The sequence below is a fragment of the Cajanus cajan genome, chromosome 7 (assembly GCF_000230855.2).
Source record: "Cajanus cajan strain Asha chromosome 7, NIPB_CcT2T_4, whole genome shotgun sequence".
In the NCBI taxonomy this organism is placed as follows: domain Eukaryota; kingdom Viridiplantae; phylum Streptophyta; class Magnoliopsida; order Fabales; family Fabaceae; genus Cajanus; species Cajanus cajan.
In genome coordinates, this window is record NC_138523.1 from 42239608 (window position 1) to 42263134 (window position 23527).

The 23527-nt window shown below is 30.9% G+C and overlaps 2 protein-coding genes across 2 annotated transcripts; one reads left to right on the forward strand and one right to left on the reverse strand.

Annotated features, from left to right (window-relative positions):
• Nucleotides 1–3031: 3031 nt before the first annotated feature.
• Nucleotides 3032–6009, forward strand: LOC109809602 (mannan endo-1,4-beta-mannosidase 4). The gene is made up of 5 exons (XM_020372949.3): nucleotides 3032–3462; nucleotides 3840–4034; nucleotides 4107–4229; nucleotides 4351–4556; nucleotides 4771–6009. The coding sequence occupies exons 1-5, from the start codon at nucleotides 3139–3141 to the stop codon at nucleotides 5123–5125; spliced, it is 1203 nt and encodes a 400-aa protein (XP_020228538.2). The 5' UTR covers nucleotides 3032–3138; the 3' UTR covers nucleotides 5126–6009.
• Nucleotides 5680–11164, reverse strand: LOC109807811 (phytochrome A-2). The gene is made up of 5 exons (XM_020370451.3): nucleotides 10861–11164; nucleotides 8206–10275; nucleotides 7080–7896; nucleotides 6279–6569; nucleotides 5680–6058 (listed from the first exon to the last, which is right to left on the reverse strand). The coding sequence occupies exons 2-5, from the start codon at nucleotides 10256–10258 to the stop codon at nucleotides 5848–5850; spliced, it is 3372 nt and encodes a 1123-aa protein (XP_020226040.1). The 5' UTR covers nucleotides 10259–10275; nucleotides 10861–11164; the 3' UTR covers nucleotides 5680–5847.
• Nucleotides 11165–23527: the final 12363 nt, after the last annotated feature.

Sequence of the window (23527 nt, forward strand, 5' to 3'; positions counted from 1 at the left end):
AAACGGCCCGTTCTGAAACCAGAACGGGTCGTTCTAGTTACACTTTTGGTGTGTTAATTTTGCATCCGGAACGGCCTGTTCCAGGTACAAAATTTACACACTAAAAGTGCAACTAGAACGGGTTGTTCTGGTTTCAGAACGGACCGTTCTGGTTCCAGACTGCTAGGTATAAACGATCAATAATTATAGTTCACGGTTGTGAATTATGGAAGGAAAAAGACCCAAGGTACAAAGCATTTCAAACATTGAATTTGGTAATATTGTCAATATAAATTGATAACTTCAATTGCTAAACAGTTAGGCTATACAGTGTATTATTAAGGACAATGCAATGTATCACTAAAGACAATGGTAGCAGATTTTATTTCATTTTAAACTGGAGTGAACCACTTACTACCAAATTGACACTATACAGTAAAGGATGAAATGACATAATATTTTTTCTTGAAGTCATTAACGATGTACCCCAACAACAATAACCTGTTCTTGAAGAGGTAGAACCTGAAGTAAAGGAAGAGGATACACAGGACTATCATTTCACCACAACCATATGCAGGGACAGATCTAAGTTAATCATAGTGGGGACACTTACCCCCACTAAAATTTTTTTCATTCTTTTTTATATATATAAAATATTAATAATTTTATAAAATATATATTATTAATTATATTTTAATTATGTTGTTATATCTAATATAATAAATATATTAATATTTTTTTATATTTTATTTTATTGTTTAATTGTTTTTTATTTTCTGGTAAAATTATCTTCATTTTTAATGAAGAAAAAATTTTACTTACTTCAAGAGTAAGTCTTGATAGATTTATTCTGTTTATCCTATTAATTTTTATCATTTTATTCCTCTAATTTTAAATAAGTTGCAAAAAATTATAAAGTAACACTTAAATATTTCTTCAGACAGAAAGAGAAAAAGAAAAAGTTATTACTTTATTTATAAGACAATTGTATTTTATAAAAATAAATAATTTTAAAATTTTTACCATAAAAAGTATTTTTCAAAAGTATTATATTTTTTAATAAAATTAATAAAGAATATTCTATTCTCAGTCTTGGAACGGGCCGTTCTGAATTCAGAACGGCCTGTTCTGATGTACTGGTGGTGTCTTAATTTTGCATCTAGAACGTCCCGTTTCGGATGCAAAATTAACACACTAAGAGTGCATCCAGAACGACTCATTCTGGTTTCAGAACGGGCCATTCTGGTCCAGGTGTTTTCACAAGATTTGGCGTCCACGTGTTTTCTACGTACGCATCTACGTGACATCCACGTGGCCAATAGTTAACTCCGTTTAAATAATTTGGACGGAAGTCCCAAATTGAAACCAATTAACTTATGAGAAACCAAATTGAGACAAAAAATAAAAGTGGGACTAAATTGAAACAAATAATTATTATAAGGGACCAAAATAGATTTTTAGCCAAACTTTTAACTATAACGAACTAATTAAAATTTTGATTAAATTACAGGCATCAACATATTAATTTAAGATTTGATTTCTTTAAAGGGAGAAAATTATATTTTATAAAATGAAGTGTAATAATATTTGTTGATAAAAAATCAATGATAAACATTATAGTTAATTTTAAATTTCATTATACAAGTATTTGATTTTAGCACAATTCTCTATTGTGATTTTTTAATTAACAATTTTTATTGTATTTTATTGTCTAAAGTATACCCTTCACTTTAGATGAGTCAAATTTATATATTAAATATAATTATTAATAAGTTTTAATAGATTTATTTCACTCAATAACACATAATGTATATTGAATTTCAATGATTCAACCATTAAATTAAAAGATCTTAATATATAAATTATGTTTATAAGTTTTTTAAAAAATTGAAAATCATATGATACTTCACTTTATCAATTCAAAATTGACAGATAAAATACTTTTATGATTATCCGTCAATTTGAATTATTAAAATAAAATATTGAATAATTTTTAATTTTATAAAAATTATAATTTTGATATTTGTATGAAAAAAATTTAATTTATTAATTGAATTATTAAAACTCAATGTAGATGATGAGTCATTGAGTAAAATAAATTTATGAAAACTTACACTTCAAATAAATGAATCTCCCTCTTTTTATATAATAACTCATTTATTGAATATATTATTGAGTATTAAAGGTCTTTAATACTTTTTTTTAATGCATATAATGTTTTCATCATTTGTTACCGTTTTATGTGATAAAAATGAAACATTAATTATGATATAATTTATTTATCTATGATCATGGTTGACGTTATAAGTATCACGGATGGATGATCATTTAGTTGTGGAATCAAAATGCAGCTTTAAGATTGTGGAATTGAAAATATAGAAACCAAATTGAGTATTAGATCTAATAAATATTTGGCTAAACTACACATTTAAAATAACCAATAATTATCATTTTTTATTGAGTAATAATCACTGATAATTTATTTATTTTTTTACTGAAATCACCAATACTTTTACAGTTTATACTTTATATATATCTATAAATAAATTGTTTCCTCGTATGTATGTTGTTATTTTATCTTTCATTAGGTTATTTTTACAATAATATATTTTTCATTGAATTTTAAAAAATAATTTAATATATTTTATGCTTTCGATTATTTTTAATTTAGCTTTTTCATATAACTCACAATAATATACCAATTATTTATTATTTGTAGAAATTCATGTGCCACGTACATAGATTTTAATTAATTTAACTATACTTTTATTTGGATAAATTTCTATATATTAGAAAAAAAAATGAGAAAAATTATTTATAGTTAAAATTAACTTATCCACAAGTTAAAGTTAATTTTTTTTAAGAAGTTAAAATCATTTAACCACCAAAAAAATAGATGTTAACTTATAAGATTATTTTTTTTCTTTCTATTTTTTCTCTAATAATAAGTATCTATGAAAAAAAAAATCCGAATCCTAACATTCTTTAATGAAGATTGTGAAAACAATATAAAATGAAAATATAACATTAATTATTTTATTTTTCTGTCAAAGCTAGTTTGGCATATACGATTAACATTAATTGTTTTGTTTTTGTATCTTAAAGTTTCATCACTTTATAAATCAGGCTTTGGTTATTGTGTTTCTTCAAAGTTGAGGAATGAAGAGTAATCATGGAGCCATGGGGTTACAAAATTTGGTATTGATAGCTTTTACGGTTGCATTGGTTGATGGTGGAAGTGCTTTCGTTCAGCGAAATGCCACTCATTTTATTCTAAATGGGAAGCCATATTACTTGAATGGCTTCAATGCCTACTGGTTAATGTACATGGCATCTGACCCTTCTACATCTTCCAAAGTTACTTCCATTTATCAACAAGCTTCTCAACATGGTTTAAACGTTGCAAGAACAATGGCCTTTAATGATGGAACTTACAGAGCCCTTCAAATTTCTCCTGGTTCTTATGATGAAACTGTGTTTAAGGTATTGCATTTTAATTCATTTCTTCTCTAAATTTGTTTTTTTTCTCCATAAATTTAAAATGATCTTTTTAATTTATACAAACTATTAAGATTGTAATAGATTGAAATAACTATGTAACAATAATTAAGTTTAATATGACTTTTTTAGTAATATAAACACTGATAAATTAAGTTAAATTTTATTTGACAAATTTACAGAGATTAAAATAATATTTTTTAATTATGAGGATTAAAAATATTAATTTTAAATTTCAAGAATCAAAATAAGTTTCCTTCATATTTGAGATACTAAAAATATATTTTGGTGTAATTTTTATGCATATATAATAACCATTAACCATTTTTTGGTTGTTGGATTGTACTTTGGTGAATGTGTAGGGACTAGATTTTGTAATATCAGAAGCAGGAAAATATGGGGTACGAATAATACTGAGCCTGGTGAATAATTGGAAAAGTTTTGGAGGCAAAAGTAAATATGTGGAATGGGCAAGAGAACGTGGCCAGAATGTGAGCAACGATGATGATTTCTTTACACACCCCGTTGTTAAGCAATATTACAAAAACCATATTAAGGTACAAACTCTAATTTGTTTTTGTAGTTTTCTTTTATTTCCCTCTCTTATAGAAACTTTGGATGGATTGCAGGTTATGCTCTCGAGAAATAACACAATAACCGGAAAAATATATAAAGATGACCAAACCATTTTTGCATGGGAACTTATGAATGAACCTCGTGTCCAAAATGACTTATCAGGAAAATCATTTCAGGTTGGTTGAGATTTTTGAATATATTATATTAAACCAAGGACACTTGCATGTCCAAGTGTAAATTACATGATTGTGCTTTTGAGCTTAAAACATAATTATAAAGAATCCTATTTACATATAGGTTTGGGTGAATGAGATGGCAGCTTATGTGAAATCCCTTGATAGCAATCATTTGCTGGAAATAGGGCTTGAAGGGTTCTATGGTGAATCAATGCCACAAAAGAAACGGTTCAATCCTGCTGGATTCCAAAGTGGAACTGATTTTATTTCCAACAACCAACTTCCTCAAATTGATTTTGCTACCATTCATCTCTATCCTGATCAGTGGTAAACTATATAAAACTCATAATTTGTTTCATTTATAAAACTCATAATTTGTTTCATTTATAAAACTCATCAACTGTATGAGTGTGGAGATCAAAATATCTGACGAAAAATGCTATCTGATACAATACAATCTTTTAAATACATTTCTTTTGTTTGATTGAAATTTATTAGTTGAGTTTCATGTCTAATTAAATGAATGGGATTATGGATGCAGGCTAGTGGGCTTCAACGAGACAGCCCAAAATGTATTTGGTGACGAATGGGTCAAAGCTCACATCGAAGACTCGAGTGATGTTTTAGGAAAGCCCATTGTGCTAACCGAGTTTGGGTTTTCTTCAAAATCATATGAATATAGTGTAGGAAAAAGGGATAATTATTTTGAGAAACTATATAATATGATATATAGCAGTGCCAGCAGAGGGGGCCCATGTGCAGGTGGGCTTTTCTGGCAACTCCTGGCAGGAGATATGAGTGGCTTTGGGGATGGCTATGAAGTCATCTTTGGAGAGAGCCCCTCAACGACCAATATCATCACACAACAATCAAAGAACATGTTTAATATCAAATAGTATTATGTCAAAAGGAAAAAAACAATCCATTCTTCTTGACCATCACAAATTCATCATGGTTATCAATACCATAATATGGATAGAAAAGAGAAAATAGAGAAACAAGTTCTCTTTTAAACGATAAATGTTCCTTTTCATTATACCCTACTTCTTATTTGCACTGTTGGGTGGCCTGGTTTTTACTTATTACATTTATTCCTTTTATTTTTGTCTATTTCATAATTTAACTTAAGATTGAGATATAACTAACATTTGTTTTTATATAGAAAATATTTTATTTATTTTTGTAATATAAAGAAGATATGTAAAAGAATAAGATCACTATGCGTAATAACATACAAATCGGTTAAATCAACAATTTGTTTTTTTTATTATTTTATATCAAGTACAAAATATTGATTGATTAATTAATGATTAATCCGTCAAAAACTTGATTGTTATATGTGCAAATCAATAAATTGAAGCGCAACTTAAACGGTTGCAAGCAGAAGTTATAGGTTGAAAAACATGGGGTACGATGTTGATTGCTGGAAGGAATAAAGAAAAAGTGGAGGTTAAGAAATGGAAAAAGATTAATACATATCTACAACGTACGTTACAATAAGTTAAGGAAACGTGAAACAAATTAGAGTTACACTGGATGCAATTAATTTCTAGCTCCGTTCTCTTTATGATGTACAAAACAGATTGTGTTGCATCATCTTATTCTTTTTCCAAAACTTTTAAGCTTTCAAATTATGGGCTGCAGCAAGTTCAGCAGAGAGGATAAAAGCTGATTTTCCTGCTTCCCTTAGATAGCGAACATCTCCATTCATCAGCTTCAGCAGCTTTCTGCTGATGAGAAGGCTAATACCCTCCTCAGATTCTAGCCCATTATTTCCAAACATTTGGTTCAGTAACGCTTCTGGCACCCCACTGCCACCGTGTGTTATGCTACATAATAACCAAAAAATAATCAATCATTAGTTTAACCTAAACTTAGCTGTGAATCAAGGTTATAATGCAAGTTTCTTTGCCTAGAACAATCTGTTAATCATGCATCAATCAATGTCACATTGTTTCCTCCTGGCATTTGAATCACATGCAGTGGGAATACAAATAGCACATTCAGATTAATTAAATGAATGGATTTCAAATGCTATGGAACAGTTACCTTAGCTCTAATTTAACAAGATGGACGGATTTTCCTAACTGTTCTTTGGTTAGAGAGCCTGCTACAACAACTTGACCTCCATTTGGCGTGAAATTGATGGAAATAAGTAAAAAGTCGGCCAAGACCTGCTGAAGCCTAAGACTATCACCATATAATGTTTCCATCACGATCTGCTCTGTAACATCATTGACTATTCGGATACTCTTTCCATTACTTTTTGTCATGACTTGACTGAAGGAGGCAACCAGGACTTCATGCAGAGTGAATTCAGCCATCTCAAGATCCAAGTAACTGTTAAACAAACAGGAAAAAAAGGATTATAAAACTGTTATGAAAGATGTCAAGACCAATTAATGAGAAAACTAGGAAGTTTTGTTCGTGTTTGTGTATTCATAATTTCACATACACAACCTAATCTAGCACAACAGATTGATTTTGAAAGCAGTGTGAATAAAAAGTAAACATCCACATTGTATGCCTTTTTTCAAAGAAGTTAATACTTAAACATTCTATATAGGTACACCTTAACAAAACATGACAAAACTACAAAACAAGAACCATGAGAACAACAAAACATGATAACAACAAACAAACACCCGATATCAGTTGTGTTGTACTTGTCAATTTTTTTTGGAGTTTAGTTGCATGAATGAGGTTACCTTTCAAGTCTTGAGTTTCAATGAGGTTTCAAATAGGAGCTTCTATGCTCTAATAGGAGCTCCAACTAAATACTTCACACCAAGATCACACAAATGTATAAAATAAGGGAGAAAAAAAGAAAAACATTCACAGATATCATACCCATCTATGATGCTGTCAAGGTCTGAGTCATCAAGAATTTTGCTAAGCTGCCGCTGGCACTGAGCACTAGTGTGCAGAAGTTGTTTCTGTTCTGTTCCCAAGTCAGTACCCTCCAACATTTTCCGGGAAAATATAATTCCGCATAAAGGATTCCTGATCTGCCTTTTCATGTAAGTTAATGCATTCAATCTCTTCAAGGCAGTTTGCTCAGATAGGCGCTGAATATGTAATGCTTGTTGTAGCTCTGGACTAGCTAGCTGTAAGAAGCAGAAGACCCCAGTAACTAGGCCCTCTACATCCAATTTCTTACTCACAGAAAGCAGGCATTCTACATACTTGCCATTCCGAGCAAAGAAACCAAAAGCAACCTTCTCTGTTTCTGAACCAGTCATGGCTTTATTGATTACAATGCCAAAATTAACAAAAGCTTCTTGATTTTTTAGACGACAACAAGCCATCTGGGTGCCAAAAACCTCTCCCAAAAGCATTTTATCCATCACCTCCTCTCGTTTCCATCCAGTTAACTTTGTCATAGCTGGATTCCACTCACAACACCAGCCAAATTCATCTGTGCCAAATATAGGAGGGATTAATGGATTGCGGTTCTGTACAATTGCCTTGTAATCACCTTCAATACGGGTGAATTTGTCCATGACATTCTTCTGAGCAGTTATATCATGGGCCACAAAACAAACCCCGACAACATTCTCTCGAAGATCCCTACTTGCACAAGCGTTTACTACTAAACTAATGGGACCAGAATCCATCTTAGACTCGTGCGTTTTGATCTCAAATTGGACATTCTTCTCTTCTTCACCTGATTATCAGAACAAAACAACAATTAAGAAATATGGAAATCAGGTTAGATGAATGTAATTCCATTGTGTCACAGAAATAGCATCAATTTCTCCCACTAAGCCCCCAAACTCCTATCCTAGGGTGTTCCATTTCTTCCCAAGTATTGTAAGGGCACCAAATTGAATGAAAATGACAACAAAACATACTTTTAAGCTAAATAGATAAAGGCACACACTAACTCTGTTTTAAGCTTTTGTTTATGAATGATAAGGCTTTAAAAAACAAAGTAATACAGATAAGGATAAATAAGGAGAAATAAAAAAAATACCTTGCAGTGCCAAATCAAGCATCTTCTTGACTCTATCAGTTGAAGAATCCTCAACAAGTGTGAGTAAATGCTTTCCAATAGCTTCACTAACAGGAAGACCTGTCAACTCAGCAATTTTTATGTTCCATCCATTGACTAGCCCATCAACATCAACTGCCAAAATAGGCACTGTTGCTGTTTCTATCAACCTAACCATCTCACTTGTTACTGCTTCCAGTTCCTGCATCCCTTCTATCTTCAAATCGCTTAGTCTTGTATTAATAGCATTTGTCTGTATATCTGTACTCTCAGTGTCTTTGAATGCATTTCTCAGTATTAACTGCAAGGAATGAATAGCATCCATTTCATAGTCCTTCCATGGTAAGCTCCTTGACTTCACAACTTGAAGGAAAGCCTTGAATGATGATCTTGGATGCATCCTCCTACCATCATCTTTTTCACCAGGTTCATGCTTTGCACCACCCCATCGGATTTCTGCAGCAGTGTGTGACCGAAACCAAAATACAACATCTTTCGCAGTTATTCTAACAGCTGCCATTCCACACACAATATCACCAAGAGAAAGAGCCGATGGGAAGCCTGCATCAGACAAGCTATCTGTACTCAAGCCTGTGGAATCCATATGGTACTCAGACAACCACAAAGCTATGTCTCTTATCTGAGATTCACTTGGTGTCACTCCTAATCTCCACACCTTGTTCTTATACAAGAGGGCAGCTCCATCACATTTCACTAGATCCATTATATTAGGGCTCTGTGATACAATTCCTAGGGGTGCATCTCGCATCAGCATATCACACAAGAGTGTCTGGGTGCGCAGGATATTTTTCTCAATAATCTGATATTCTAACTCTATTTCTTTGTTCACATGGATGGCAAACACTTGAGCCAGAAATTCACAAGCATACCTTAGAGGAAAGGGAACAAACCTGGGAGTAGTGTTATGGCAGACTACCAAACCCCAAAGTCTCTTTCTCTTTTGTGGCTGAACAGCATCAGTGTCCCCATCTTCTTCATTGTCATTGACTACAACTGCCATAACCAGGGAAGCAATTGAGTCCATATTTGACATGTATTGTGCGTGGCAACTATGAGGAGCCCTCAAGGTGGAACCACACAAAGTCAAATCAAATGGGAGTTTTTCATCTTGAAGAACCTTCACATGTTTTGCATGACAATCAACTATCATACGGACCTTGTTCTTTGTAAACAAAAAGCGAGAGGCCTGGGGAATATCAGTGGCTGGATAGTGCAAACCCAGATATGGCTCAAGGCCAGGCTTTGTTATCTCAGCAATCACCTCCCCATGATCATCCTCGTGAAATTTATAAGCCATCACCCTGTCATAACCTGTGAGCTCAAAAACTTCTTGAACCATGGTATCACATAGTCTTTCGATGCTCCCACTGGGCAAGGATTGCAACCGGGTAATTGCCTTGGCAGCAAGCTTGTAAGACTGCAAGGCACCTGCTGCAGTCATGGGAACTTCATAAGGCTTGACGGGCTCAAAATCAATGATCAAACTACCAGTAACACGGTGGATAATTGCATAAAAGGGCTTCCCAGAGGTCTTGCAATGAACAAGGATGGGGTTAAGAAGCGAAACCTCCGCAAACCCTAGAGCCTTCTGCAATGCAGAAGCACTTGGTGCAGTGAAGAGAGTTTTTATGTCAGTGCCAATGCCAAGGGCAGGGTGGTCACCAACACTGGGGACAGCATGACTCACCATGGTCAGCATTTCAGGTGCATTCTCACTGTATGCAATGACCTTACATGTTTTCTCATCTAAAGCCAGCAAACACCCAAAAGGCTGAATCATCTTGCCTCTTTGTATGTGATGGAGGTAAGCCGTTGTAACTTTGTCAGACCTCGGTTGATTGACTCCATCAGCTGTACCAGACACACGCACTGAACTGGAGTAGTCAAAGGAACTACCAGACTCCTCAAAAGTTGCATGGAGTTTTGCATCTACAGTTGTCTGAGCAAGAACCCTGGCACTATGTCTTGATCTCCCTGAATTGCTGGACGATTGGCTAGGCCTTGAGGTCGACATTGTCACTCCAAACGGCACTTCAAATGTCAAAATAAGACGAGTGAATTAATCAGAATCATATAAGAACCTCTGAAAATAAGTCAAACCTATAATCAATTTACTACAACGCCATTCTTTCTGCTCCTGTTCATGTAACAATTCGAGAATAGAACAACTCCCAACAACCCCTTTTCAACATGACAAAACTACAAAAGGCTTTAATCACTACTAATAATTTATTTCATGACCCAATGGTAGAATAACAGCAATCCCCACAGCTCAGGCAACTAAATACGCATCATTATTGTTATTGTTCCACCCTTCTCCAAAGCCTATGTAAAATTTGAACATAACAATACCCGTAGACAATCACACAACTGTACATGCTTAGCGATGGAATAAAATTGGGCGTTATTACTCTAAATTTTGGAGAAAATTGATGATGCTGTACGTTAATAGAATGAAGAAGAATTAGCCGACAAAATAATTGGAGTGAAAGAAGAACATATTTGAGTTGAAAAACAGAAAAAGCAAAGCAGGAAAATGAATAGAAGAAGATGGTGGTAGGAAAGCAAAGAAAGGAGATGGGGAAAAAGAAAAAGGTAAGTGAGGAAGCAACCAACCTTGGAAGGAAAAGGGTGAGAAGAAAACAATGAGGATTGAGGAGAATAGAAGGTAAGGGTTAAAAGAATCATAAGAAAGAGGTGTGGGAAACACCCATGTCTACCCCTCCTTCTCTATCACTGGAACTGGAACTGGAACCCAATCCAACCCCCTCTTCCAAGTTCAAACTCACCACCACAGCTGTGACCACTGACCAGGGACCGCCATGCCATAAAGATATCATTTTTATAGTACCCACTTCCACCACCATGTGAATGTGGGAGTTACTGGGGAATGAACTCACATTAAAATATAATATTAAACAATTCATCATTCAATACTTTATTGCTTCCCATATTTATCACTGTCCAATCAACAAAAATCAATTTTTTTTTAATTCTGACCCAAAAATCAATATTTATTATTAAAAAAAAAATTTCTAACACAAGTATTTTTGGTTCGCTGCAACTCTTCTCGAAAGGTTTTGGTTCATAGTGAGATTTGAAAATTTTCGCTTAATAGATATTTTTGGAATGCAGCTATTCTTGAAAGGTTTTGGTTCACACTGATAGATGAAATTTTTTTTTTTTTCTGTAAATATAATTTTAAAATTAATAATTAAAGATCATTATCCATTTGTAGACATCACTTTTGTTGACTAAACATTTAACAATTACGTCAACTGACTGAGTTTAATTTTATTTGTGCAATTTCAATACAAAAATTTCTATTATTTAATATATAGATATAAAATAGTTATTTGAAAAATATAGAAAATATAAAAGGTTAGATTTAAATGAAATGGTTGTTATAGTAATTGAGTGGGATATTGTAGGCTCAAATTGCGTATTGAAAAGTAAACTAAATAGAGCAAGTGGGGGTTGAGTTCGTTGGTTCCTAAAAGAGACAATAAGGACAGTTGTGGATCATGGATGGGAGGTTTTAGCAGGCTTATTGCCTCCTTCGGATTTCATTCATCATGACGGCTCCCATTTCAGCCATTTTCTCCTTCTTTTGAATGGAGCTAAATAATAAAGAGTGCATAATGTTACTCGTTATTGATGAAAAGGTGTTGTTTTAATAATATTTGTTGGGTTTGATTGGATAGACGGCCCATACCTTGGGTTTTGAAGAAGGGCGAAAGTGAGTTATGGGTGTCACGTGCAACCCTGAAAGCTGAAAGCTGAAAATCTGGGAGTGAGTGTTATTCTTGCCAACTTGCCAATACCCTATCTTTCTTTGGATCACAACTCATAACTCACACAAACCACCAAATTAACCCATGCCCTCTCTGTAACTCCAAACCCTTTGTAGGGTCCTGCTGCTGCACACCATTTTACTCCCTTTCTTACCCTTTAAGCTTTCTTATTACTTTATCCATTTCTTTTCTTCATATATGCTACTGCTACTACTACTATTCTTTTTTAATCATATTTACATAACAAACTGCATCTTCCAATGTAAATTATCATGTTCCAATAATAAACTACCATTATAAAAGATTTCTATTTCTATTATGATTAAAAGGGACCAAAGTAAGCTTCTTGCTGTTGCTGCTCACACTTCAACTAGCTTCTTTCTTTTTATTTTTCTTCTTCACGTGCAAAGCTGTCATTTTTCATCCATTAAATCTTAAATGCTATCTTTAATTTCTCAATGATTTTTATGTTTGGATTAGATTAATCTTACTTTATACTACAACCTTGGTCATATTTTATCACATGTTTTTCCTTTACTCCAATAATCATTTGAGACTTTGATAAAACTTGTTGAAGATAAGACCTAACTCGCTAAATATTAAAAAAATGACAAAGACCTATGTTTGTTGTGTTAACTGAATGAGTATTCAAAACCTAAATTATTAGCAAGCCAACTCACACAATGTTAATTTCATTCTCTCGAATTAAAAAAAAAAACTATATATATTGTGTGTGTAAAGGTATTTATATTACGTAATGGATACCTGCGGCCCATTTCAATCTCGTGTATTATTTTTAAGAATTCTTTTTAAGTTATTTATTTATTATTGATTGCAGATTTTTCTCGCAATTTTTTTTCATCTGTTTTAGTAGTATTCTCTTTATTATTAATCAAAAGTTATTTGAAATTATAAATTTTAACCGACCTCGTGTATGAATGAGTCTCTCTTCTAATTAATTAAGTGATTAGTTTATAAAAATTTGTGAAAATTTTAACAAATTTTAATTAAAAACAAAGAGAATGTTAGTAAGAGACTATACCTAGCACTTCTCATAAAAATAAAATAAAATAATGTAAGTGAGAAAGTAATCACCTTGTGGCTCCTGAGCATTCATGCAGAGCTGGAATCTGCCACAAGCAAAACAAGTCTATAAATGTCTCGAATCACAAATCTTAAATTTGGCCTTTTTCTTTTGGTAGAAAAAGTAACATCAAATACGTAGCCAAGAATTTCAGTATTGTATTTATTAAAACTATAAGGTTTGTATGGATAATTTTTTTTAGAAATACTCAATAGAAAAGAAGAATTAAAAATAAAATTGTACCATCCCAGACTAATATCGAGATAGTTTTATTGATGGACCTTCGTCGAGATAAAATATCTCAAGGATTGTGGGACGAGAGCTTTGGTTACCATTCCTAGTTATCATCTCGATTGCATTCCGATATAGTTTTGTTGAGAAATTTAGAGACGAGATCTTTAACCTAGTACGCACCATGGTATGCGGGATGAGTTATAGAATAATCCTAAAATAATATCAAGAATAAAATTTCATAAATAATAATCAAATATTTAGAACGTAAAAACGGCTAGGAAGGATCACGAAACTTACGGGGCTACGAGACCCACAAGGGAGTAACTATGAAACCTTAAACCTTAGACCTAATGGAGACATCTTTTACTTCTGAATGCTCTGGTTTTAGAGGGATTGACCTAGAAAAAAAAACCTAGACTGACCAGAATAAAAATAAAATAAAATAAACTTTTTCATAAATTAAAGTTAACTTATGTTCATTGTCTAGTCCTGCCTTAAAACCAACAAATAACATTTTAATTTCAGTTTTTGATGAATGGTCAGTTAATTCTGAAACATGCATGTCTTCTATCCTAATATAAGATTGAATGAATTTTGTTGCCTTTTGTATAAAGCTGCAGGGTATAAGAAGTGACTAAGACATATATAGAATACAGTTAGTTTAGGTAGTAAGTCTCATGTGATTTTTTCTTCTTGTAAAAGTTGTATATTTTAGTTTAGATATGTGTTTTGTTTATGTAAGATGGAAGGATAGATAAGAAGGAAAGCACAGACTAGGATAATTTCAACTGGTTGATGAAATCGATTCACTTTCTGGAGAAAACAAGGGCTGAGAATTAACTTAAGGAAAAATGAAAACCTCTGAAAGCAGAGAAATTAGGCTTTTTGGCCAAAGTGGGGTCGTTGATCAAGTTATTTACGTAAATGGGGCTGTTTTGAATTTATTTACGCCTTTGGGGCTGTTTACAACAGTGTTGCTATGGCTCATAACGACACCCATGCCACGTGGCTTTTTTTTTTTGCGTAGGGATGGCTGGAATGAGCCACAACAGTGTTGCTATGGGCTGGACCAACACAGTTTGTGAGCCAACAAAGATGGTGTAGCCCATAGCGACACCATTTAAGAAAAAAAACGAAAAAAACTAAAATAATTTAAATGTAACCTTAAAATAATCAACTGAGTATACTTATTATATATTTATAAAAATAAAAATATTTATTTAAAAACGTAATTTTAAAAAATAGATTTAATTATTTATGTAAGTGGTGCTGTGGTCTATAGCGACACAGAGTCGCTGTGGCCCACAGCGCCACTAATTAATTTTTTTTTTTATAGTTATTAACTTATTTTGTTTGGAAATTTGTTTAATTTATATTTAGCACTTAAATATTAATTTGTAATTATAAAGTTTATTTTTCTGTAATTTATATTGTTTTTGTATATATATTTTTGTACTTTAAATAATTTAAAATAGGCGTTGTAGCCTACAGCGACTCTTAGTGTCGCTGTGGCCCACAGCGCCACTAATTAATTTTTTTTTTTAAATTATTAACTTATTTTGTTTAAAAATTTCTTTATTTTATATTAGCAGTTAAATATTATTTTGTATTTATAAACTTATTTTTTCTCTAATTTCTTTTCTTTATATATATTTTTTTATTTTAAATTATTATATATTTATAAAATAATAAACTGAGTTATATTTATTATATATTTATAAAAATAAAAATAAATTGTTTAAAAACGTAATTTTAAAAATATGTATTTAATTATTTATAAAAGTGAGTTATTTTTAATTTTACATTTTTATATTTATATTTAAAAGTACAGAAATGAAATAATTAAAATAAAATTATATTATAATATGTTAAATTTTAAAAAAAATTGTGGAAAAAATAAGTAAAAAAATAAAAACGAAAATTATTTTATAAATATGTTAATTTTTAAAAAAACTGGGGAAAATTATTTATTTTTTAAATATTAACATTTCATTTTAAAAACTTAATTTTTATATTTTTAATTAAATAAGTATAGAAATAAACAAATTTAATTAAATTTATATTTTAAGTATTTTCTTTAATATAATTAAAAATATAGTTTCAGTAATTTGTTAATAAATTTAATTAAAAATAATTAATTGTGTAGTTTAAAGAAAATTTATTATTTAAGTGTATTAATAATTTTTTTATATGTAAATTTTAAAAAAACTGGGCAAAAAATAAGTGAAGGGAAAAAATGTAGAAAAACACAAAAAAAAATGAATTACAAAATAAATTTAAAAAAAAACTAGTAGAATAAATCTGGAGAAAAAATGACCCAATAACAAAAAAAACAAAAATTTTAAAAAAAACTGAGGTAAAAAAAAACAAAAAACTAAAAAAAAAAGGCTGGTCGCTATGGGCCATAGCGACTTTTTGTCGCTATAGCCCATAGCGACTTTAAGTAGGAAAAAAATGAATTTTTTTTAAAAAACGCTTTGGGCCATAGCGACACTGTGTTGCAATGGCCTACAGCGACACTAGCCTTCTTTTTTTTTTTTTTTTCAAAATTTTCGTTTTTTTTGAGTTATTGGGTTTTTTTTTCCAGATTTATTGTACTAGTTTTTTTTCTAAAAAATATTTTGTAACTCATTTTTTTTTGTATTTTTTATTATCTCCATTTATATAAATACATTCTGTCCCTAGAAAATTTTTTTTTTCATTTTTTATTATGCACTATATGCAATTTTTAAATAAAATATATCTGTTAAAAATTATTATATACTCAACATTCTAGTAAATTATTTTACAAAAATTTACTTAATTCCAATAAATTATTAACTTAATTTATTTTTCCAAATTTTAATTTATATTATCAATTTCATATAAATATATATTTATAAATTTATTATTTCTATAATTTCTTTATTTTATACATATTTTTTTTTCTTTTTTATCTATTTAAATATTTATAAAAGTGGCGCTATGGCCTATAGCGACACAGTGTCGCTATAGGCCATAGCGCCACTATTTTTTTTTTTTAAATTATTAACTTAATTTATTTTTTACATTTGAATTTATTTTTTTTAAGTCGTTTGGTGGCGCTATGGGCTATAGCGACTTTATTTAAGCCGTTTAGTGGCGCTATGGGCTATAGCGACTTTATCTATATGGCTTTCATGGCTTCCCTGAAGTGAAAAAAAATGCCACGTGTCATCGGTGTCGCTATGGGCTATAGCGACACCGTTATAAACAGCCCCAAAGGCGTAAATAAATTCAAAACAATCCCATTTACGTAAATAACTTGGTCAACGACCCCATTTTGATAAAAAGCCGAGAAATTATGAAATGAGAAAAATATGGTCAAACATTTAGTAATTCAGAATCAGTTAACCATACCATGCAAGCCTTTGGATGCAACTTTTGTTCTACGCCACTCCAACTTGTTTCGAATCGCCATCAAAAGTTACTTCAATCCAATTTTTTTTCTCACACCACCATCTGATTTAAAACACTATTTTTTTTATTCCATAAAATGCAATCCCCACTTACATAACTATCAATCTAATTTGTTTGTGAATTATTATGTGTAAATATAGGAAGCTCCTAAAGAGTAAAATTATATATTGAGGATGAGACGGTAATGATCAGCTATAGATATTTAAATGCTCAAATCACTTAAGATCCAAATTGAATAACAATATATAAATAGAGAAAAATGTTTTATCTACGATGTGAGGTCCCCTTTGATAATAGAGAGAGAAAGTTTATTATCTTACATGAAAAATTTGTTACAAAACTAACTCTATCATGCGTAACCAAGTCAACCTAAATGTAATTGGATTAGTTAAAATGTGAGTTTCCTTGTCAAAGTTGACTAGGTACTTGTGTTTTGAAATAATTGATTTTAATTTTTTTCGTAAGAATTTTTAATCACAATGAATTCATTTTTCATTTTGACATAGTTTAATTTTATTTTAGATTTAAATTTTTTTATCTCTATAATTTATAAATTTTATCTTTTATTCTTTATAATTAAAAATATACATTCCATTTCAGTCTTTATTTATACCATTTTTTGTTTTTTAATCATTATTATCTATTGTTATAAGGACTAAAAGCAACACAAATAAAAATAAAATTCAATATTTTTATTATAAAAATTAAAAGATAAATTTTATGAAATTATAAAAATATTCTTTTTTTACTTTGGTTCACAATTTATTTAACCAAATTTAATGTTACCTTTAACCATTAGAGTTTATCTAATATTCTAATGGTTGAGGGGGAAAGGGGAGTTAGGATAAAATTATTGTCACATTTTTAATATATATATATATATATATATATATATATATATATATATATATAATTCAATGTTACCTTCACTACTTGAGCTAATTGAAGTGACGACATTGTTTGTATTTAATGATACCCATTAAACATGCATTGAAATCTTGTTTTCTTGATAATTTTATCGCCCAAGTATTTTAGGTAAATTTAGTTTTGATAGAAAATTACAGGATCACAGGGAAAGCTTAAATACTCTTTGCCGAAGTTGTATGATCCTACTTCCTACAAGCACAAGGACGGAGCCAAGGGGGGACCTACGGGTGCCACGGCCCCCCCAACAATTTTAATTTTTTTTTATATACATATATATTACTATATGGCACCCCCTATTTTTAATATAAACTCATATTTTTAATATAAACTCATATGTATATTACTATATGGCACCCCCTATATGGCACCCCCAGTATTGAAATCCTGGCTCCGTCCCTGTACAAGCATATTAACCTACATAAAGAAAATGCACAAAATTAAAAGCCACAATGAAAATACAACCAGCCTGAGACATATCAGTTATTTGAACATAGGCAAAACATGGAATAAGCGGAGAAAAAGGAGAAGAAATGCAAGAAATTAAGCTGAACAAGTGAATACATTTATATATAAAAAAAATTTAAAATTTATATAAAAAGATTAGTTAGATGTGAATCACAAAATAGATGCACTAACGTCTAACTTGTTGTTTGTACTAGTGATGGTACTATTCTTTTTTATAATAAATTAAAATTATAATCTTTTCAGGTACAATGAATATCAGATTTTACCACGGTCCTACTCCTGCGTCCCTCACTATTAAGAGAACAACAATTGAGCTTTCATTTATGTATTGGAAAAATTAAGAGGAATAATTGCATTATGTTCAACAACAACAAAAAATGTTATTAAATTAGTCCTTTGAATATTAAGATTTATTAAATCAATCATTCAACAAAAAAAAAAATCCGCTAAACTAATCTCCTATACAAAATTATGTAAAGGACTAAAATAATGATAAAAAAAATGAATTTCGGGATAATTTTGCATTTTTTTAAAGGTTGATTTGATGATAAAAATATTTTTTAAAAAAAATTGTCGGAAAACAGTAAAAGCATCCTATCCTTAAGAGGAGGAAATGAAGCATCTATTCTAGAAGAAACAAAGGGCGTCGTGTATAAGGAATTGGCCACAAAAGTGAGGTGGGTCAATTGTGTAGTGTGTACTAGGGGCAAACTTTTACTAAAAATGTGGATCAATATACTGATACTGTGTTCCGATTCATATCTTAATAAAGGATGGAAGACAAAAGGACTTCAATCATTTTATGGCAGATTACCACCGTTGGCATTTGAATTTCGTCTTTGTTCGCGGTGTTCAAACATGGAACACAAATGCTAAAGCAACTTAATAATGAACATAACCATAGACAGCAACCACATCAATTGACATTGACAGTCCAGCACCAAGAATATTGTACCAGTAGCTAGCTTACGATTTTTGCTTTAGTGAAGTTCATTTTGAAAATTTGTGGTTGGACCTTCAACAGAGAAAAGGGGGGTTACTAATTATTAATACCTACTCCAAACGTAATGAATCTTAATCTTTTGTATGATTTCTCGGTTGGCAAAGAAACTATAATCTATAAGGTCATTATGATTAAAACATCGTTGTAAAGGAACGAGTATTAGGCAGTCACAACTTTTTGTGGCCCCTTTCAACAGCTGCTGCTACCTTTCCAACTAATCTGATTTCTCGTGGAAATTTCCTTGATCAAATGCATACATCCAACCCTCTTCCTTTATATAGAGAAAGAGTTAGCACTAAAAAAGACAACAACTCTTAGATGTCACAAGTTGATACAATGTGTTAGAGGAGAGGTGCATTGGTGAAGATTGAAATTGGAAGCAAGAATGAGGAGGGCATGCAGGAAGATATGGCGATCAGTGCCTTGCACAAACAGAAAAAGCTTGAGAACTGACTCTAGGAAGGACATGGAGGAAATTCTGAGGGCTAAACTTTCAACTATTAAGGAAGAGCCAGAGTTGTGTGAAGAGAACTTGACATCACCAAGACATAAGCGTGTGGCCAAAAAGCACGGGAAGAAGGTTCAAGGAAGGTGTTTAGTACCCCATGTCAATTTGAAGCAATCTTATGTTCTATTTATTACAGGATTTGCCTCCAAAGGCACCTTTGCTGGCTTTCTTCAACGCTAATCGGAACCTTCTTACTCTATTCCAATAATTAGTCTCTTCTTGGCAAAGTCCAAACTGCATGGTGGCCATATTTCAATTTATGATGTAATCTTGTGTACTACTTAACTATATGTTTTATATGTGCGGTATCTATGTACAGTTTATTTTTTTCCCCTAATGTAAAATCACTTAATGTTGGCTTGTAGCATCATGCTAGGTCATTTCTCCCATTTTGGCAGAATATTTTTGGTCAAAATGGGTTGCATAAATTCTATCAAGATTATACTGACAATCTGACATATAGATTAATGCTTTTGCTGCAGATTTTGTTGAATTCTACATAATCAATGAAAATAATTATTTTCTATATGCCTGCCCACATTAGAAGAGATTGGAAGAAAGAATTTAGAGCCTTTTAGGTTATGAACAATTTTCATTCTGAGAAGGCCGCAATAATCATGTCAGTTTAGCTTGCTGACTGTAGTTCCAGATTTTCAAGGACTTTAACTGTTTAATATCATGAAGATCTTGATCCGCTGAATCAACCCTTCTGATAAAAAATATGTTCATTTGCTTTATGGTGAGTTTGGATGAAGAATTTTATAAATTCAAGAAATTTTAAATTCTTGATATTTGAATTACTTTGATTTTAATTTTTATCATTTTTAAAATATTTTTTTTTTGATAAATCAATTCAAATTTCTTAAATTTTAAATTATTAGGTTGGATATAATAATTTGATTTCACCATGATAAAATTGATTTTAAAAATATATTTATATGCTGAAAATTTTAAATTAAATTTTATAAAAATAAATATTAGCTAATTTTTTTTTAAATATTTAATAATTTTAAAAATTAATATTAAATAATATTTAATAATTTTAAATATATTTTTGAATATTTAATAATTACATGAAGAGATAAGAGATAAGATAAAATATATAAGTGAAATAAGAAGAAAAAAAATATGAGAAATTTCAAATTCTTACTCTTTTGGGAGAATTTGAAATTCTACTATTTCAAGAAATTTTATAAATGCTTGAATTTCAAATTTCTTAGAAATTTTTCATCCAAACAAAATATTTTACTTCAAAAAAATTAAAATTCTTTAAATAAATAAATTACTTTATTATTAAATACTTCCGATATTAATTATGGCGTAAAAAAGTGGAACTGCAACAAGCCAGGTAATCAAATATCTATTTAAACCCTCCAATGTTCTGTATAGGAAATTTAGCATCCATTCATTCATTCAAATTTAGAGCGAATATTTGAGGCTATTATATTTGACTAGTTTGAATAAAAGTTACAAATGTTTGCCGGCAGGAACAGTACTGATGCAAATTTTTTTTCTCCAGAAATGGTAGAAGCTTTGAATAGTTCCCAAAAGGTCATAAACTCAAAGTTCAGTATCATTATTATACCCAAACACCAGTACAGAATAGTAAATTTATGTCGGTTATTTTTAAGAATTTTATGTCAGAAAAGCTTAAATTTACGTCGGACATGACAAGTTCGACGTAAAAATTGTAAAAAAATTTATAAAAAAAAAACGATTGCAAGCAGAACGGGCCGTTTTGCTTGGAGAACGGCCCGTTCTGCAAGGAGTACGGGCCGTTCTCCAAGCAGAACAGCCCGTTCTGCAAGGAGTACGGGCCGTTCTCCTTGGAGAACGGCCCGTTCTGCAACCCGGACTTGGCTTTTCTTCTGTTTTTTCCTCTGACTTCTCTTCTCTTCTCTTCTGGTTGTTCCTACTCAAAATATAAAAATACAAAATACACATTTAGGATAACACTATCAGCAAGAAAAAAAGTTTTACTAGGAAATCACAATGTCAACAGAAAGTTTTGCTTCCTCACCCATTTGCCGTATGAATGGAAGAACCGAAGGAGTAGGAGGCGGAGAGATTTACACAACGCGCGAGAGAAGGAAGGTTTTGAAATCTTCAAATCTCCTCCAGCAAGTGTGGAGCGCGCGGGAGAAGGAAGGTTAATTTTGAAATCTTCAAATCTCCTCCAGCAAGTGTGAAGCTTCATTTAAGTGCAGTGAAGTGGATTATTTACGTCGGCCTGGTGGGGGTCCGACGTAAATTAGCAAATCTACGTCGGCTTCTATATTGCTCCGACGTAGAATTGCTAATTTACGTCGGACCCCTACTAGACCGACGTAAATTAGCTCTCTTTATTTACCATTCTGCCACTGCATTTTTATAACGTCGGTGTTGGCCTATTCCGACGTAATTTAGGTGACGTAAAAGGCTCTTTTTGCACTAGTGAAAAAGAGTTTACAATTTTTGTTTTGTGAATAAATATTCAAGTTTATGCAGGACTTGACTGATGGAGTATTGGTGGAAGCAGGATAAGTTTCAAAACCATATAATAATATGGTGCAAAGAAGTTAATTATGCCAAAAGAAAGCCAAATATTACTGGTAGCAGTTCACTCATCTGTCTAGAGGGTATGATGATACTAAATTATTTTATGATATTTATTTTAGAATATTTTATATTTAAAAGAAAAATTATAATATATTATTTTTATAAGGTTATTTTATATATAATTTTATAATAATAAGATATTATCCGTTTTTACTTTAAAATTTATTTTTAATTATTAGTAAAAGAGTTTCTTAATTATTAGAATATGTATATTTTATAAATTATTATTTATTTTTTTATTTTATTGATGTGTAATTTTATTTGTATCCTAACCTACATTATTACCGCTTACACGCATCGTTATAAATCACTTGCATTGTTGGTAAGGTGCATGTTCTTTTACCGAGAAAGTTGTTAAGCAAGGAAATATTGAAGACATATTATGTGTAATGATTGATGCTGCCCCTGCAAACTATTTAAGTTGAAACCAATCATTTGCTTAATTGTATGGTTGTGACCTGTACAATTGATCAAGCCTTTCATGACTGAAATAGTATCTACTGCTTGTTTAGTTTACCTCTTTTATTCTTTTATTTTCCTCTCTGAGAAGTTTGAATTAGAGTTTAATTTCAATATATAAATGAAGAATAAAAAAAGTTACTACTTTGAGAGTAAAAGTACTTGAGTTTTCCCAACTAAATCCAAACATGTACCAAAATATTATCCAAACTAATTTTAAGTGATATTTTGTGACAAATAAAAATTCACTTTTTTTTGTTACGACTAAAAACATTTTAGAATTGAAGTCTTTTAGTATAATTGGTTTTGACATTTAGGGGGCGTATTAGTTTAGGATTTCATAGGATTTTAAAAGACTTTTTTTGAGTAAAAAAATTCATTGGTATTCAATCAGGATTTTATGTCACTTAAAAATAATCTAGTGGTATTCAATCTGGATTTTCAAGAATTTTTAAAGAGTCCATTAAAATTCATTGGTATTCATTTGAGATTTTTTACAACTTAAAAACAATCTATTAATATTCAAAAATATAAGGATTTTAAATGATTATTGTGTGAGGGAAATTTTGAAGGACTTTATAGTATTATCTATAAATACCAAATTCATAAAACAATCCATTCAAACCCATCGAATTTTGAATGATTGTTTGAAATGACTTTTTCAAGAATTTTCAAGTGAGTTTTTCATCTTTTTTTTTTCTATGCTCTTGTCTTCTCCATTTTTTCTTTGCTAATAATATTGTACTATTGTTCATTGCTCATATATAATATTG